At 45.1% G+C, this 16,169-nt stretch overlaps 2 protein-coding genes across 3 annotated transcripts; one reads left to right on the top strand and one right to left on the bottom strand.

Moving 5' to 3' along the window:
• Positions 1–3,248: 3,248 nt before the first annotated feature.
• FVEG_11377 (pentafunctional AROM polypeptide) lies at positions 3,249–9,288 on the top strand. The gene is made up of 2 exons (XM_018900616.1): positions 3,249–8,041; positions 8,120–9,288. The coding sequence occupies exons 1-2, from the start codon at positions 3,398–3,400 to the stop codon at positions 8,183–8,185; spliced, it is 4,710 nt and encodes a 1,569-aa protein (XP_018758922.1). The 5' UTR covers positions 3,249–3,397; the 3' UTR covers positions 8,186–9,288.
• Positions 9,192–13,987, bottom strand: FVEG_11376 (hypothetical protein). 2 transcript variants are annotated; one of them, XM_018900615.1, is made up of 4 exons: positions 13,876–13,987; positions 13,718–13,778; positions 11,384–13,660; positions 9,192–11,323 (listed from the first exon to the last, which is right to left on the bottom strand). In XM_018900615.1, the coding sequence occupies exons 3-4, from the start codon at positions 12,048–12,050 to the stop codon at positions 10,179–10,181; spliced, it is 1,812 nt and encodes a 603-aa protein (XP_018758921.1). In that variant the 5' UTR covers positions 12,051–13,660; positions 13,718–13,778; positions 13,876–13,987; the 3' UTR covers positions 9,192–10,178. The 2 variants fall into 2 exon arrangements, with proteins under 2 accessions (XP_018758921.1, XP_018758920.1); XM_018900614.1 differs by having other exon boundaries at positions 11,384–13,778.
• Between the last annotated feature and the right edge of the window lie 2,182 nt (positions 13,988–16,169).

The following is a 16,169-nucleotide window of genomic DNA, read 5'->3' as shown; positions in this document are numbered from 1 at the left end:
CTTTATTAAAAAATACTAGGCTTAATATCTTTATTATAAAGTATATTTCTTAACTTAACTTTTCTTTTATTAGTTATAGTTACTAATATTTATAAAAGCTACTAATATAATACTTATTATATAAAATAGCTTATAGCTATATAATTAAGTCTATTATATAACTAGCTATAACCTTAATATAGCTATGAAGCCTACTTTATAAGTAATTAATCTCTAGTTTAACTACTATTTTATTATTAATTTCACTTTATTTATAGTTTAGATATAAGGGTAGTTAGTTATATACTTAAGTATATATATTTAATTAATAAAGTTATTATTAACTTCAGGTTAATTTAACTTTTACTAACTAACTTATATAAAAGTTAACCTTATTCCTTTAAACCTTTAAATCCTGCTATTACCTTGCCTTTATCCTTATATTAATAAGAGGATCTCTTTTATAATAATAACCCTTTTAGCTATATTATAAAGCTACTCTTTATATATATTTAAGCTTATAAAGGCAGTAAGGAAGGCTACTTAATGTAATTAAAAGGGATAACTTTCCTTTAAGTCTCTTTTTAAGTCTTTAAAAGCTAATAGCTTATTATTAACTTAAGTTATATTAATTAAGCTAAAATAAGCTAAATAATCTATGTAACTAATTAACTTAATTAACTTATAGTTAAAAATAGCTATTTTAATAAAGTTAAATTAATACCTTAATAAGAAGTTCTTTTTAATAGCAGCTATTATTATATAGATATTTTCTAGATCTTCTTTATTAGCTGCTTATAAGGTAGGCCTAATAGCTATATTAAGGTTATTGCTAGTTATATAATAAGCTTAATTATATAGCTATAGGCTATTTTATATAGTAGGTATTATATTAATAGCTTTAATAGATATTAATAACTATAACTAATAAGTTAGGAAATATACTTATAAGTTTATACTTAATCTCTTACTTAATTAAGGTCTAACTGACCTTTAAATAGAAATATAATAGATATACTAAGCCTAGTATTATCTTAGTCTTTTAACTAGGGTAAAGGAAAAAGGTTAATATATCTACTAAGGGGCAGTACTTATACTGCTTAATTAAAGCAGTAATTACACTACTTAAGGCAGATAAACCTTAACTGATTTTAAGCTTTATAATTCTAGCTTACTATAAGGGCCTTACTATTTAAGCTATTATATAAAAAGTTAAAAGCTTAATAGCCCTAAATAAGGCTAATAGTAATTAAAAAAAATAAGTAATTAATAAAAAATATTTAAAAAATATCTATATAATAGTAATTACTATTAAAAAGAACTTTTTATTAAAGTATTAATTTAACTTTATTAAAATAGCTATTTTTAACTATGAGTTAATTAACTCTAGTTTAATTACTATTTTATTATTAATTTTACTTTATTTATAGCTTAAATATAAAGGCAGTTAATTATATACCTAGGTATATATATTTAATTAATAAAGTTATTATTAACTTTAAGTTAATTTAACTTTTACTAATTAACCTACTTAAAAGTTAACCTTATTCCTTTAAAGCTTTAAACCCTACTATTACCCTGCCTTTACTTTAGAACTCTATTTACAGATATGCTATCTTTAATTTTATATAATTAAGAGGATATAGACTATATAGTTAGCCTTAATAATTATATTTATAAGCTACTTTTTATACCTAGCTAATAGGCCTCTAAAAGTAGTAAGGAAAGTAGCTTAATTAGCTATAAAGGTCTTGCCTTACTTTATAGCTTTTTTTAAATCCTTTAGCTATAATAGCTTTTTTTTTAGCTAATCTAGCCTTATTATATAACCTAAAAGACCTAGATTTATATAAAAAATTAACTAAATTAAAGTATAGTTAAAAATAGCTATCTTAACTAGGCTAAACTAGTTCTTTAATAAGAAGTTCTTTATAATAGCTATAGCTATTATATATAGTTTCTAGTATTTATAACTATTAGCTTAACCTAAGACTAATTTAATTATATTAATAAGGTTATAATTAGTTATATAATAGGCCTAATTAGCCTGCAGGCTATTATAAAGTATCGCGACAGTGGCTATAATAGATGTTAGTAACTATAACTAATAGAGGGAAAGTTAGGTCAGAGGATGTACTTTGCGATAGGTGCACTAGGCCCGGTATTATCTTAGTCTTTTAGCTATGGTAAAGGAAGAAGGTTAATATAGCTGCTAAGGGACCTGCAGGTAGTACTTATACTGCTTAGTTAAGGCAGTAATTATACTACTTAAGGTAAATAAACCTTAATTAATATTAACTCCTATAATTCTAGCTTACTATAGGGGCCTTACTATTTAAGCCTCTATTTATAAAATTAAAAGCTTAATAGCCTTAAATAAGGCTAATAATAACTAAAAAAAAAATAAGTTAATTAAGTTAATTAATTATATAAATTATTTAGCTTATTTTAATATAATTAACTTAAGCTAGGTTTATAATAAGCTTATAAGCCTTTAAAATTAAAGAGAGTTTTTAAAAAAGGTTATTTCTTTTAATTAAATTAAATAGCCTTCTTTATTGCTTTTATAAGTAACTTAAATATATATAAAGAGTAGCTTTATAATATAGCTAAAAGGGTTATTATTATAAAGGGAATTTTATTATTAATATAATAGGCTAATTATAGTTTAAGACTATAATAGTAAAAGGATAAAAGCAGGGTAATAGCAGGGTTTAAAGGTTTAAAAGAATAAAGTTAATTCTATTTATATAAGTTAATTAATAAAAGCTAAATTAACCTAAAGTTAATAATAATTCTATTAATTAAATATATATACCTAGGTATATAACTAATTGCCCTTATATTTAAGAACTGCAGATAAAGTAAAGTCAGTAAAGAAATAGTAGTTTAAACTAAGGAAACTGCTTTTATATTTAAATAAATAAAGTAAAATTAAAAATAAAATAGTTTTTCAACTAAGGTAATAAATATATTATTATTATATTTATTTAACTTTATTATTAATTTTTTATTATAATTTTTTTATTTAATTAATAAAATTATTTAATAATATATTAAATTTTTATTTATAAGCTAGTAAATAAAAGACTATAATTAAGTTAATTTAAACCTATAACTAAATCTTATTAAAATATAAATTTTATTAAAATATATAATAGCACTTATTTACCTATATTTAGTATAGGTATTAGCTCTCCTTAATTATTAGTTTTAAGCTCTCGGCGGTTTACTAGTCTCTTCTCGTCATAGAGTCAGAGCTTGGTCCGTAATCGGGCAGACCCCTCCAAATTTTACTCATAGGCCACCCCCTGCCCCGCCAAACACAGTCAACGAACGACTTCCAACCTCAACTCAATTGAATTCTCGCGGTCAAGAAGCAAGCAAATCTTGGATCATCTTGAGGCCTGCTGTGACCATGGCTCAAGCCGAGAGACGAGATCCGACTCGGATCTCAATTCTAGGCGAGCCCAATATAATCGTCGATCACGGTCTTTGGCTCAACTTTGTTGTTGATGACCTCCTCGAGAACACCCCTACGTCGACCTACGTCCTCATCACAGATACCAATCTTTTCGACACATATGTCCCTGCCTTTCAAGCTCGTTTCGAGGCCGCTTCCCAGGCAACAGCCACTCGGCTACTCACGTACACCATCCCACCAGGAGAGGCTTCCAAAAGCCGTGAGACAAAGGCCGAAATAGAGGATTGGATGCTCTCCCAACAATGCACCCGCGACACGGTCATTATAGCTCTTGGTGGCGGCGTTATGGGGGATATGATCGGCTATGTTGCAGCTACCTTCATGCGTGGTGTCCGGTTCGTCCAAGTGCCCACGACATTGCTCGCCATGGTTGACTCATCGATTGGTGGAAAGACTGCCATTGATACTCCAATGGGCAAAAACCTTGTCGGCGCTTTCTGGCAGCCGAAACGTATCTATATTGACTTGACGTTCCTCGAGACGTTGCCCGCCCGCGAATTCATCAATGGGATGGCTGAGGTTGTCAAAACCGCCGCTATTTGGAATGAGACTGAGTTTACTATTCTGGAAGAATCAGCAGCTCACATCCTTGAATGCGTTCGATCCAAGGGCGAAAGCCGCCTAGACCCCATCCGAGATGTGCTGAAGCGCATCGTTATCGGCTCAGCGGGCGTTAAAGCAGAGGTTGTGTCTAGTGATGAACGAGAGGGTGGTCTACGTAACCTTCTCAACTTCGGTCACTCCATTGGACACGCGTTCGAGGCTATCCTGACGCCGCAACTTCTCCACGGCGAGGCCGTTGCTATCGGCATGGTCAAGGAGGCAGAGCTCGCACGTCACCTTGGTGTTTTGCGTCCCGGTGCAGTCGCCAGGCTAGTCAAGTGCATCTCCAGTTACGATCTTCCAACCTCGCTCCGTGACAAGCGCGTCATCAAGCTGACAGCGGGTAAGAAGTGCCCGGTGGATATTCTTCTTGAAAAGATGGGTGTGGATAAAAAGAACGATGGAAAGAAGAAGAAGATTGTTCTCCTCTCGGCCATTGGCAAGTGTCACGAGCCACGCGCCAGCGTCGTGGAAGATAAGGTAATCCGGACCATCTTGTCATCATCCATTCGGGTCACCCCTGGTGTTCCTAAGGATCTGGACGTCACAGTGGCTCCGCCAGGCTCAAAGAGCATCTCCAACCGAGCCCTCATCCTAGCCGCCCTCGGTTCAGGAACTTGCCGTATCAAGAATCTTCTCCATTCTGATGATACCGAGTACATGCTTTCGGCAATCCATCAGCTCGGGGGTGCTTCTTACTCCTGGCAAGAAGCTGGAGAGGTCCTGGTGGTCGAAGGCAAGGGTGGCAACCTGCGAGCAAGCAAAGAGCCTCTGTATTTGGGGAATGCCGGCACAGCATCCCGCTTCTTGACTACCGTTGTCGCCCTTGCCGCCCCTAGCCAGGCATCTCGTGTCAACGTTCTGACGGGCAATGCAAGGATGCAGGTTCGCCCGATCGGCGCACTTGTTGATGCCTTGCGCTCCAACGGTGTCGAAATCGAGTATCTTGGTAAGGAGAACAGTCTGCCCTTGCGAATTGATGCCGCTGGTGGGTTCCAGGGGGGGGACATCGAGCTTGCCGCCACCATTTCGTCACAATACGTTTCATCAATTCTCATGGCCGCTCCTTACGCCAAGAACCCTGTCACACTGCGTCTGGTTGGAGGTAAGCCTATCTCCCAGCCTTACATCGATATGACTATCACCATGATGGCCTCCTTCGGTATCAACGTGGATGTATCTTCGCATGAGCCCAACACCTATCATATCCCTCAGGGTACTTATAAGAACCCTCAGGAGTACACCATTGAGAGTGACGCGAGTTCTGCAACTTACCCCCTTGCAGTTGCCGCCATCACTGGTACCAAGTGTACAATTCCCAATATTGGCTCAAAGTCCCTGCAGGGAGATGCCCGCTTCGCTGTTGATGTCCTGAAGCCTATGGGATGTTATGTTGAGCAGTCTGACCACTCCACAACTGTCACTGGTCCTGCCCCTGGCCAACTCAAGGGTCTTGCTCACGTCGATATGGAGCCCATGACCGACGCATTCCTCACGGCGTCAGTCCTGGCCGCTGTCGCGTCGGGGACAACTCGAATCACGGGCATTGCTAATCAACGCGTTAAAGAGTGCAACCGTATTGCCGCTATGAAGGATCAGCTTGCAAAGTTTGGCGTGCAATGTAATGAGCTTGAGGATGGCATTGAGGTTCTCGGTAAGAGCCGAGATGGCGGTGTAGTGACGCCAGAGGTTGGTATTCATTGCTATGATGACCATCGTGTTGCGATGAGCTTTAGTGTTCTTGCAATTGCCTCGCCTGGCCCTGTGGTCGTCACGGAGAGGGAGTGTGTTGGCAAAACCTGGCCAGGGTGGTGGGACATTCTCTCCCAAGCTTTCAAGGTCGACATGGTCGGTGAAGAGCCAGATGTCGATGACCATGACCATGAGAGCCAAGAGGCAGTTTTGGAACGCTCAGTCTTCATCATCGGAATGCGAGGCGCCGGTAAGACTACCGCTGGTAACTGGATGGCTAAGCTTCTGGGTTGGAAATTCATCGATTTGGATCAGGAGCTAGAGAGGCGTGCCGGGCGGACGATTCCCGAGATGATCAGAGGTGACCGTGGGTGGGAGGGTTTCCGTGCGGATGAGCTGGCGCTTCTGCAGGATGTCATGGAGAACAATAAAACTGGCCATATCTTCTCTTGTGGTGGTGGTTTGGTCGAGACTCCGGAGGCGAGAGAGATGCTCAAGAGCTATGGCAAAAGCGGTGGTAATGTCTTGTTAGTCCATCGCGATACCGACCAAGTGGTTGAATATCTCAACCGTGACAAAACCCGACCGGCCTATACCAGTGAGATTCGACAGGTCTATTTGCGACGCAAGGACTTCTACAACGAGTGCAGCACACATCTGTACTACAGTCCGCACTCCGAATCGTCTGGCTCCAAGGCGGAGATTCCCTCCGACTTCCAGCAATTCGTACATTCTATCGCAGGCAGAAACTCTCATTTCAAGGACGTTTTGAACAAAGACCACAGTTTCTTTGTGTCTCTTACAGTGCCTGACGTCGACGGGGCTGTTGACCTTGTGCCAGAGGTTGTGGTTGGCTCTGATGCCGTCGAGCTTAGGGTTGATTTGCTCCAGGATCGTTCCATCGACTCTGTTACTCGTCAGATTTCGACTCTTCGCGCCTCAGCGAAGAAGCCTATCGTTTTCACGTTGAGGACCGAATCTCAGGGGGGTAAATTCCCAGACAGTGCCTATGAAGAAGGTCTCCAGCTCTACCGCCTAGCTTTGCAGATGGGCCTGGAGTACGTCGATGTTGAAATGACGCTGCCCGACCATGTCATCCAATCTATCGCAGAATCTCGCGGATATTCGCGCATAATCGCCTCTCACCATGACCCGAAGGGTACTATGTCTTGGAAGAATGCGTCGTGGATTCAGTATTACAACCGGGCTCTCCAGTACGGCGATATAATCAAGTTGGTCGGTATTGCTCGCACTCCTGAGGACAACTTCGACCTTGCCAAATTTAAATCTCGAATGCAGGAAGCGCAGAAGACACCCATGATTGTCATCAACATGGGCAAAGCTGGAAAGTTGAGTCGTGTGCTAAACCGATTCTTGACGCCCGTGTCTCATCCCAGCCTGCCCTTCAAAGCCGCACCAGGCCAGATGTCCGCGTCTGAGATACGTCGTGCTCTTGCATTACTCGGCGATCTGGACCCGTATAAATTCTATCTGTTTGGCAAGCCCATCTCGGCATCTCGCTCGCCTGCTCTTCACAACACCCTGTTCGGGCAGATGGGTCTGCCTCATCAGTACCATCGTCTTGAGACGGACAAAATCGAGGATGTGCGTGAAGTGCTGAGGTCTGCTGATTTTGGAGGCGCCTCGGTCACCATACCTCTCAAGTTGGACATCATGAGTCAGGTTGACGAGCTTTCTGCTGCAGCTCAGGCCATCGGAGCTGTCAACACCGTTGTTCCCTTGGGCAAAGCTGGCGCTAATGGCCGTCGACGACTTTTGGGAGACAACACAGACTGGAGAGGCATGGTACACGCTCTTCATGACGCCGGTATCGAGGAACAGGCAGACTCTGATACAAGGGGGGCCGCCATGGTCGTGGGCTCCGGCGGGACTACCCGAGCTGCCGTCTTTGCTCTGCACTCTCTGGGTTTCAGCCCAATTTACATTGCCGCTCGCAACCAGGCCAAGGCATACGCACTTGCAGCTGACTTCCCCAGCGATTACAGTCTACAAGGCCTGAGCCAGGCTTCAGACATAGACAAGGTCTCGCCGAACGTCAAGGTCGTCGTCAGTACTATTCCCGCTGATCGGCCTATCGACCCAATTCTGCGGGAGCTCGTAGCTGTCGTGCTCAGTCGGCCAGCTGTTAACGAAGAGCGCCGAGTCCTCCTCGAAATGGCATACAAACCCAGCCATACCCCGATAATGCAGTTGGCAGAGGATGCCGGTAACTGGACCACAATTCCAGGGCTAGAGGTTCTTGCCTCTCAGGGGTGGTATCAGGTAAGTTCACTTATGACATGACCATAGTTTTTCTGTGGTAGGAAGGATAGTTCAAACAACTAATCTGGTCTATTTCAGTTTGAGCTCTGGACGGGAATTGCACCACTTTACAAGGACGCCCGCGCAGCCGTTCTCGGCTTATAATCGAAGGTCTTGACTCGAATAAATCAACGACAACGTAATTTGGCACAAAGTGGGCTCCTATGTGCCGGCCGCTTGGTTTCTACTTGCTTGGGCGCTCAAATGTCAGGTGCAAGAAGACTCTGGCGTTGATGGGGAGATTGGGAACAAGATAAGATAGTTAGATAGAGTTGAGCTGAGTCGAGCTAAGGAAGGACTATGGCTATGGCTATGGCTATGGCTATGGCTATGGCTATAGTGCGATAAGGCGGGGTGAGGTGTGCGTTACTATTCACAGAGAGAATGCATGTTGTTCATTACTACGTATGTCGTTCGGTCACATGTTTCTGCTTCTGGTAAAGCTGGGGAAATGGAGTGCGCCCAAGCTGTGACGTTATTCAGACTCTCCCTACTGCCGTGCCGCAAAGAGGCATACGGTATGTGCAACTCTGTACCCTAAATTTCTAGAATTGCGTCAAGTGGATATCGGTGACGAAATTACGGTACACTTGTGAAATCGTCCTAACAAGAACTTGGGAGAAGAGTTTACCATGAAGAACAAAACTAGGTATCTTACACACTATGATGCTTGCTATGGGGCGAGCCATCGGACTAGCTTGTTTTATGCAGACCACTTACTTACTTACAGCACTTTCAGATATGATTGTTTCGTTGCAAGGATCAAACCTTGCAAGACATTCATTCATTGCTATACCGTACCTCGACCCATGTAGAGAAGAGCAAGGGAACTGTAACCCTTGTGACGTCGTTGCATCAATACCAGTATTAAGTAACCCTCACCAATGGTAACGGAGGGTGAGCTTGATACTGATCGGCAATAGAATATGTATGTCGCATCCATCATCAATGCCCACTTATGATCGATTTCGAGGGTCAGATCTACAAACAGTGGTACAGTATGTAGTTAGTAGTAGTGCCAGATGTTTATGAGCGGTCCTAACAATAAGGGGGTTGCTGCTTACTTGCAGCATTGATATGCATCACGGTGCAGTACACACATACATACGATCATACGGCTGCCAACATTAGGTGCGTAGGCGCTGGGGGAAGAAATTGCAAGTCTTTAATTCTGATAAGGTAATTTTTTCGGTTGTGTTGCATTATACCATACATCATTATAATCTATAATTGTCGCTTATCTCCAAATAACAAAGTACAGCAGACTGTGCAACAGCTGAAAGCGCTATTGGTGTCTACTCTGTTCTTCCTGTCAATGCACTCATCAGGCATCATGACGTTTCAACTCGCGGAAACGACTCGACTCGAATTCCAATCCCAGGTATCATCTGCTCCAAAGAGACAAAGACAAAGCTCGCTGTAGTAAACAAAACCCAAACGCTCCTGTTTTCTTTTTATCTAGACCAGTTACCAATCAACCCAATAAAATCCGACCCATTCCAATTTTTCCATAACAGACATAAGGTGGTTCTGGCCAGCCAGTTGACCTGGTACGAGTAATAGATAGTTAAATACATGCATGCAATGCAATGCAATGCAAGTCGCATAGGAAATGACCTTGGATGACCGAAACAACTAGAATCAGGATACCGTAATGTACAATGACAACGAATGACAGTGACAGTCCATGACGGACGCCATGTCATCATCAGGGGATGTCGGGGAGGGGGAAGGATACTGGTCGGTGACTGAGACTTGTGTGGGCCCATATGATGTCACAACCGTAATATGTGGATGCCCCATGACGTAGCCAGATTGACCGGAAAGGACCCTTCCTGCAGGAAGGGACCCTTGGACCCACCTGCCCGCACTAGAGCCCAGGACGCTATCGGTTTGGCACTTTGTCGACCAACCCGATTCAAGTAATCTCAAGCCTTGCGGTGATCGGTCCACAACCCGCCAAGCCTTGTTTCGACGATGGTCAACGTCATGCGGCATCATCTGGAGTACTGTAACGGCACGGCGTCAATCCTGGGGTGACTTAGCTTGGGCCGTCGTCAGGGGCAAAGCATGCATGCTAGCACGCCACGGGTGCAACTCAAGCACCGGCTCGTCGACGATGCTTGCCCGGAAGTTCCACGTCCGGATGGCATACGCGATAGTGCCTGGTTAGAGCATCCGCACGACTGAATGTCTTCTCCTCAGTGCAAAGATCACATCGCACCTTTTGCTTGCGGGCGTTGTGGATGGTGTCCTCATGGCGAGTGAGATCATAGGGTCTAGAGAAGACAGTGTTGCAGGGCTTGCCAGTGCTTGGGTTGATCCTGTCGCAACGATGGGGGCCTGCCTGGGTGTTCAGCAGTGCAGATGTCATACCCATGTTGCGAGGCTGCGAAGGCCCAAGGTTCTGCGTCTGTCGGTGGCCTTCCCGCTTGTGCTTCTGAAGTAGCGCTGGGGTTTCAAATCGTAATGTGCAGCCGTGGTATGTGCAAGTGTAAGTGCCGCCATCAGCAGCAGTGCTGCCGGGGCGGGTTGCAGGAGTGACATTGCGCGATTCGTTCGAGCTCGACCCAGCGGAGCTCAAGCAAGGTGGTGTCTCGTGGTTCATCCGCGGGTGCGCAATAAACGGGTATTGTTGAGGCACCGAGATTCCATTGGCTGCGTGCGATGACAGGAAGTTGAAGTGGTTTTGGTTGTGCGTGTCGTGTATAGATTCTTGAGAGCTAACCATTGACTTTGGAAAGTGGTCCAGATCAAAGCCTGAAGAGCTCTGAGGAAATAAAGGGAAATTGTTGTCCCCCTCAGACTCATTGAACTCGAGAATAGCATCCTTTGGAGAAATGGTTTTGGGAGTCTCGGGCTCCTGCTTCATGTTCATCTGTTGACGCATGACCTGAGCATCTTGGTGTGCCTTGTTCTGCTCGCGCATGCGCTGTGCGCTGTTGAATGTCAAGTTCTGTGACAGTCCATGGTTGCCAAACTCATGGGCGGGAGAAGGTGCGAGAGGTGAGCCAGTTCTGAAGGGTGACCTATCTCGCGAGCTGCTAGAGACTGGCGATTGAGCAGCACTTAGATGCTGGTTGTTGGCGGCCGTGAGTCGCTGACTGAAGACATCGTTTGTAGGTGACAAAGATACCTGAGTTTGCGAGGGAGGAGTTGATGTGATGGCAAAGTTGGGGCTGTAGAGTTCGTCTGCATAAACGTCTGTCATAGTTCTGTCAAGTTTTGGGGCGTTGGCAAAACCTGGGTAATAAGAGTGTGAGCTTGTGTCCATGAATATGACGCCATCGGAGAGAACATTACCTTTTCGCCTCCTCTCTGAGTTATCTGCTTCGCCAACTGTAGGAGTCGCAGGTGAGTCACCCGCGATGGAACTCGCCACTGAGGCAGGGTGTGACCGTGATGAGCCACCAGAGAAGTCGGGAGCTTGCATCAAGGTCCGGTCCATCCTTGGCTTGCTACTTGGTCCTGACAGAGTGATTGGATATGCCATTTCAGGCATAGCATTCTGCTCCAAGCCTCCGCAAGTCTGATATCCAGCATAGGGAGCCATGGACTTGGCCAGATGATAATATGAGGGATTGCCCTGGTCGTTTGTGTCGGTGATTGCAATATGTGGGTTCGATGTGTTGTGGTTGAAGGGCGAGGCAGGCCCAGCTGTTGAAGACCCTAAGGACGACAAAGAAGACTCGCGCTGGTGAGTCCCACCACGAGGTAACCTGTGAGTCTGTTGGGCAAGTGCTCCCCAAGTTTCTGGCTGCATGAGGTCGGTGGGAAGTTGTTGACTCAAAGCAGTGATGTCGTCTTCGTAAGTCGATCGAGGAAGATCAGAGTAGAGGGCAGAGTTGTATTCGGTCTGGCAGTTCGGAGAATAGGGATACTGCTGGTGGTGCTGGGAGTGGGAAGAGTTGTGTTGCAGTTGTTGTTGGAGCTGAAGTTGCTGTTGATGTAGTCGAGGGATCGATAACATGGTGATGTAAAAGATGAGTTTATGTTTAGAGTTGAGAGAAAGTGGCGAAAGGCGGGAGTGGTCGCTTTTTAAAGAAAGCAGGGACCGCTCAGATGAGCAACAAGGTGTGAGCGATGGAAGCCAAAAGACTTACTGATGGATAAGGTAAGGTAAAGAAAGGTAAGGTTAGTAGCCCGTATGGAGGGAGGTACAGTACAGTGCTGGAGTCCGATGAAGTCACTAGGTGCACCCCCACCGGGCCGAGACTAAAAAAGACCCTGGGCCCACTCGATGATGCACAGGACAGCACCGAGGCCGGGATCTGGAAAGAATCGCTGAGTACCTAGCGCATGTATGTATGGCCCAGCAGCAGCCGTGGAAGACGGTACCGCAGCAGGGAGTGAGTGAGGTCGATTTGCGGTATGTAACCCGGTATATGTGATGGTGGTGTGGGCTTGATGACTCTTGGACAATTCGATGCGATGAGGGTGGGTGCTGTGTGCGTGTGGCATGCAACCTCAACAGGTTGTGAAGTAATTAATGTACCACGGTAGGTAAGTACAGTCAGTATGTCGTGGTGTGTGGATAATGTATATCGTCACGCCAGACTCGAGGCCGTTGTCTTGCTTCGTTTTTCCCCCCTAGGTCAGCGGCGGATTGGCAGTTATGCGACACAATAACTACTACGTAGGTAAGGTAGGCCTAGGTATGTGTGTGTGTATGTGTGTGTGTGCACTTGAAATAATAGATCAATGATGGCTGATTGATCATGGATGATGATGCTGATGATGATGATGATGTCTGTCTGTCACCATTCGAAAATATGGCCATGGCTGCTGATCTTCCCGCTGCTTCAGGTCGCTTCCAGTCCCTTCTCAATCACCGCCGTGCACTGACGATAATTTAAGACCATACAATACATAATCCTCTCCTCTTGATTTCAAATATCCCGTCCCTCTTCCTCTCCCTCCTTGCGAGACGAACAAACCGAATAGCGAGGTGATGACTGACTGACTGACTAATTAGGCCCCGAGACTCAACAAAGCCCCCAAGCCTCCCGCAACGGACATGTCGACTCCCACTCCGGGGAATCCAGAGATGCATGCCCGTACGAAGCAATGGTACGTATCATTTTAGGTTTGTTCAAGGTTCGGGTTCAAGGGCCAAGGCCAGTTTGCGTCCAGGGCTGCAGGGCTCTGACGCCGATAGGGGCCCATCAGAACCGGTGCCCAATAGGCTCTTTCAATTCCTTGGGCTCTGACGCTGCTCAGGAAAATCTTAGCCTAGCCCAGCACGCACAAGTTTTTTTCGACCTCTCGAAGGGTTCCACTGACGTAGTCCAGCCCCGCCGATCCTCCCATTTGTTTTGATGTGAATGGATACGTATCCCCCTCGCGCTGGCTCCCTCGCACAGCCACATCTCGTAGTTTGTCATCTGGTTCCGACGCCACTCTCTCAGATTCCGCCACACTCTATGCGAATCTACCCCACCATTTGTAATCACATGATGACTCTTGGTCAAGGTCACATGAGACATGTCGTCGTATGTTGATTCATCACGGTCCGACATTTCGACTGAGCTGCCAGATGTTGGCCAGTCCTGGGGAGTCTTGGAATTCAAATCAGGGGAGCTAAGAAAAATGTTTTCAGAGTCGTCGTATGACACGCCCTATGGTGTGACTCCATACCATGCATGTACAGTACAGTACATGTACCGTATGTGACTGTCTCGTTGATTCAAGACAACACCTGTTCAAGCGTTACCACCTATGTACCCGGAGGATACTGCTCGATAGGGTAAAGACACAAAAACAGGAGGGGAAAATCTCTATCCCATCCTACATACCTAATGATAATGGGGAGGGATACGGAGTAACGAACTCGCTCAATGCAGGAACCAACCCTGGTCGCATCTCGCTGGTTGGGAAAAAGTTCAACAATCGATGAAATGAATGATATAATTGGATGAACATTTGTTCGAATTCTTCGTTGCAGTGCATTCTCGGCCTGACCGATCCGCTATCAGCCGTCGGATGCTATCGGACTTTGTGATACAGCCAATCAACATGTGGCTCGTTGGAAGCTAAGCCACAAGCTCTGATTTTAGAGTCTAAATATTTTTAAGCTGCTCAGATCGATCTTGTTCGGTCCCACCTGTTTCTAGAAGCCTGTGTGTTCTGTTTCTCCGCGAACTGACTGAGCTGCCTCCGTGTCCCAGCCCAACGGGTGTTCCGGCACGATGAGCTCCTCGAACAGCTTTGATGATGGCTTCGATTCCCCGATGCTCGGACAGAACTTCCCATTATAAATGATCAACAAGCGTGTGACTCTTGCAGATAAAAAGACCTATTTGGAAAGATGCACGAGTATGTACATTAGTACTTAGGTACTAGGCAGGCAAGCAGGCAGGCAGGTACCTAATAAATCTAAATCCGCAGACGTTTCGGGGGTGATAACTCAGCACTCTGAACCAGGATAATGTTGGATGGACAGAACTTGCCAGGCCATAACGTAAAGAAGGCACGAAAATAAAATCCTTCAATCATTGGGACCACCCTACCTACCTGGGCCTGTGTAAAACATGCAAGATTTACCTATCATTTGGGTTGGGTGTGCGACTTTGTCGGCGAAAAGCTCCTGACTTTGAGTTGCACGCCACGTTCATCTCGATCTTGTTTCCTTGCCCGGTCCGAGAACCAAAGAAGTGACATGCACAGCGTCTAGGTAGTTACATACTGCAGTGTGAAATGAATGTCAGCTACCGTAATTCTCAGCTGGTACCAAGCGTTTATTAGCCATAGGGAGGTACTCAAGTGTGGCTGGCCTGGCCCGGCCTACCTGGGACTAGCTAGTACTGTAGGTGCTTCTCTTCCGTCCGTTGGGTCCGCCCTCGTAGGGCTGGCGGCGAAATCTCAGCACAGTACCCGTGCCCGCAACGGCGGCGGCTGAGGCCGGCACCGGGCGATCCATCTCTCACTATTCGAGTCTGAGCATCTATCTCACTAGGTACGTATGTACATGCGCACAATATATTCGATGGCTTATATGTAGTCTCTGAGGTACCGATAGTCTTTATCGCATGTCTGTGCGTGTGAATAGTATGCCAATGTGTTTCCTCTGGCACTAAGTTAGATACGATGCAATTTGCATATCGAAATCTCAACCACCCGATTTCGTTGTCGTCGGCGAACAAGACGAGCAAAGGATTAACAGAGCTGAGCAGTCACCAATCTGTGTGAGAAACAATGCTTGATCGAGGAGGCATTGTTACTCTATGTATGCTACGTTACAGGGGTCTTAACCGTACATACATACCATACACTATTCGATTCAATTCGATGTAAGCTAGTACCGACTGTGTGGTCAAGGCGTTTCTCTGCACGACATGGACATGGTTGTTCCATCATTGCTTCCAAATATCCATCTCGAAATCTACAGTACATTTGTTGTCCGCACAGATAGATCTCGTCCTTGATATCCAGCTTCCACCGTTCGGCTTGTCCGCGTGGGGGAGGAATCTCATGCATGTTCTGTATGCACACCTACCTATCTAGACAGCTTCATGACAAACCCCATTGCCGAGAGTTGGGCTACGGATTTGGCCATGGCCATTCATTCATTCACTACCTCCGTCGCTCTCGGGTTTCCAGAGTAATCCGATCGCGTCCAACTCCAACTTTTCGGAGCCGTTTGTAATCCCCGTCATCATTTAGCCACCTTCAAGGCTGAGTAACATATTGTTGATCAATGCCGACGGTCTTTTTTCTCCTGCCTGCCTGTTCATCCGTAGGTACCTAGTAGACAGGTAGTGGGCATGGGCCAAACATGGTAAATTCCACTCCACGGATGTATATGTCTGCGTCTGCGACGGCCTCTAATTTTAGCAAACAATCCACGTGGTCCAGGCCCGACGATCCTTTGTTCTCGCCACCCGTAGGCTCCGTAATCCGATACCTTCGGCCGATTGACAAGCGCATGAGATGTGTCCGAATATTCATCTATCGGGCGACATGCGTGCCTGGATATGTTTGTCCTTGCTTCTTATGTACCTAATTACCTATCTACGAGTTTCCAATGCGTTACCTCTTGGCCAATATCAAATATGAGCTTCACTCCGACCGCAGTTTTCAAGCAAGGTTC

The sequence above is a fragment of the Fusarium verticillioides genome, chromosome 9 (assembly GCF_000149555.1).
Source record: "Fusarium verticillioides 7600 chromosome 9, whole genome shotgun sequence".
NCBI classification, from domain to species: Eukaryota; Fungi; Ascomycota; class Sordariomycetes; order Hypocreales; family Nectriaceae; genus Fusarium; species Fusarium verticillioides.
Note: the sequence above shows the minus strand (reverse complement) of the source record. Positions and strands in the feature narration are given on the sequence as shown.

Coding starts and splice junctions, on each gene's coding strand:
- FVEG_11377 (XM_018900616.1), top strand. CDS start 3,398: ATGGCTCAAGCCGAGAGACGAGATCCGACTCGGATCTCAATTCTAGGC. Junction 8,042..8,119: donor CCTCTCAGGGGTGGTATCAG/GTAAGTTCACTT, acceptor GGTCTATTTCAG/TTTGAGCTCTGGACGGGAAT.
- FVEG_11376 (XM_018900614.1), bottom strand. CDS start 12,050: ATGTTATCGATCCCTCGACTACATCAACAGCAACTTCAGCTCCAACAA. Junction 11,324..11,383: donor CTCAGAGAGGAGGCGAAAAG/GTAATGTTCTCT, acceptor CTTATTACCCAG/GTTTTGCCAACGCCCCAAAA.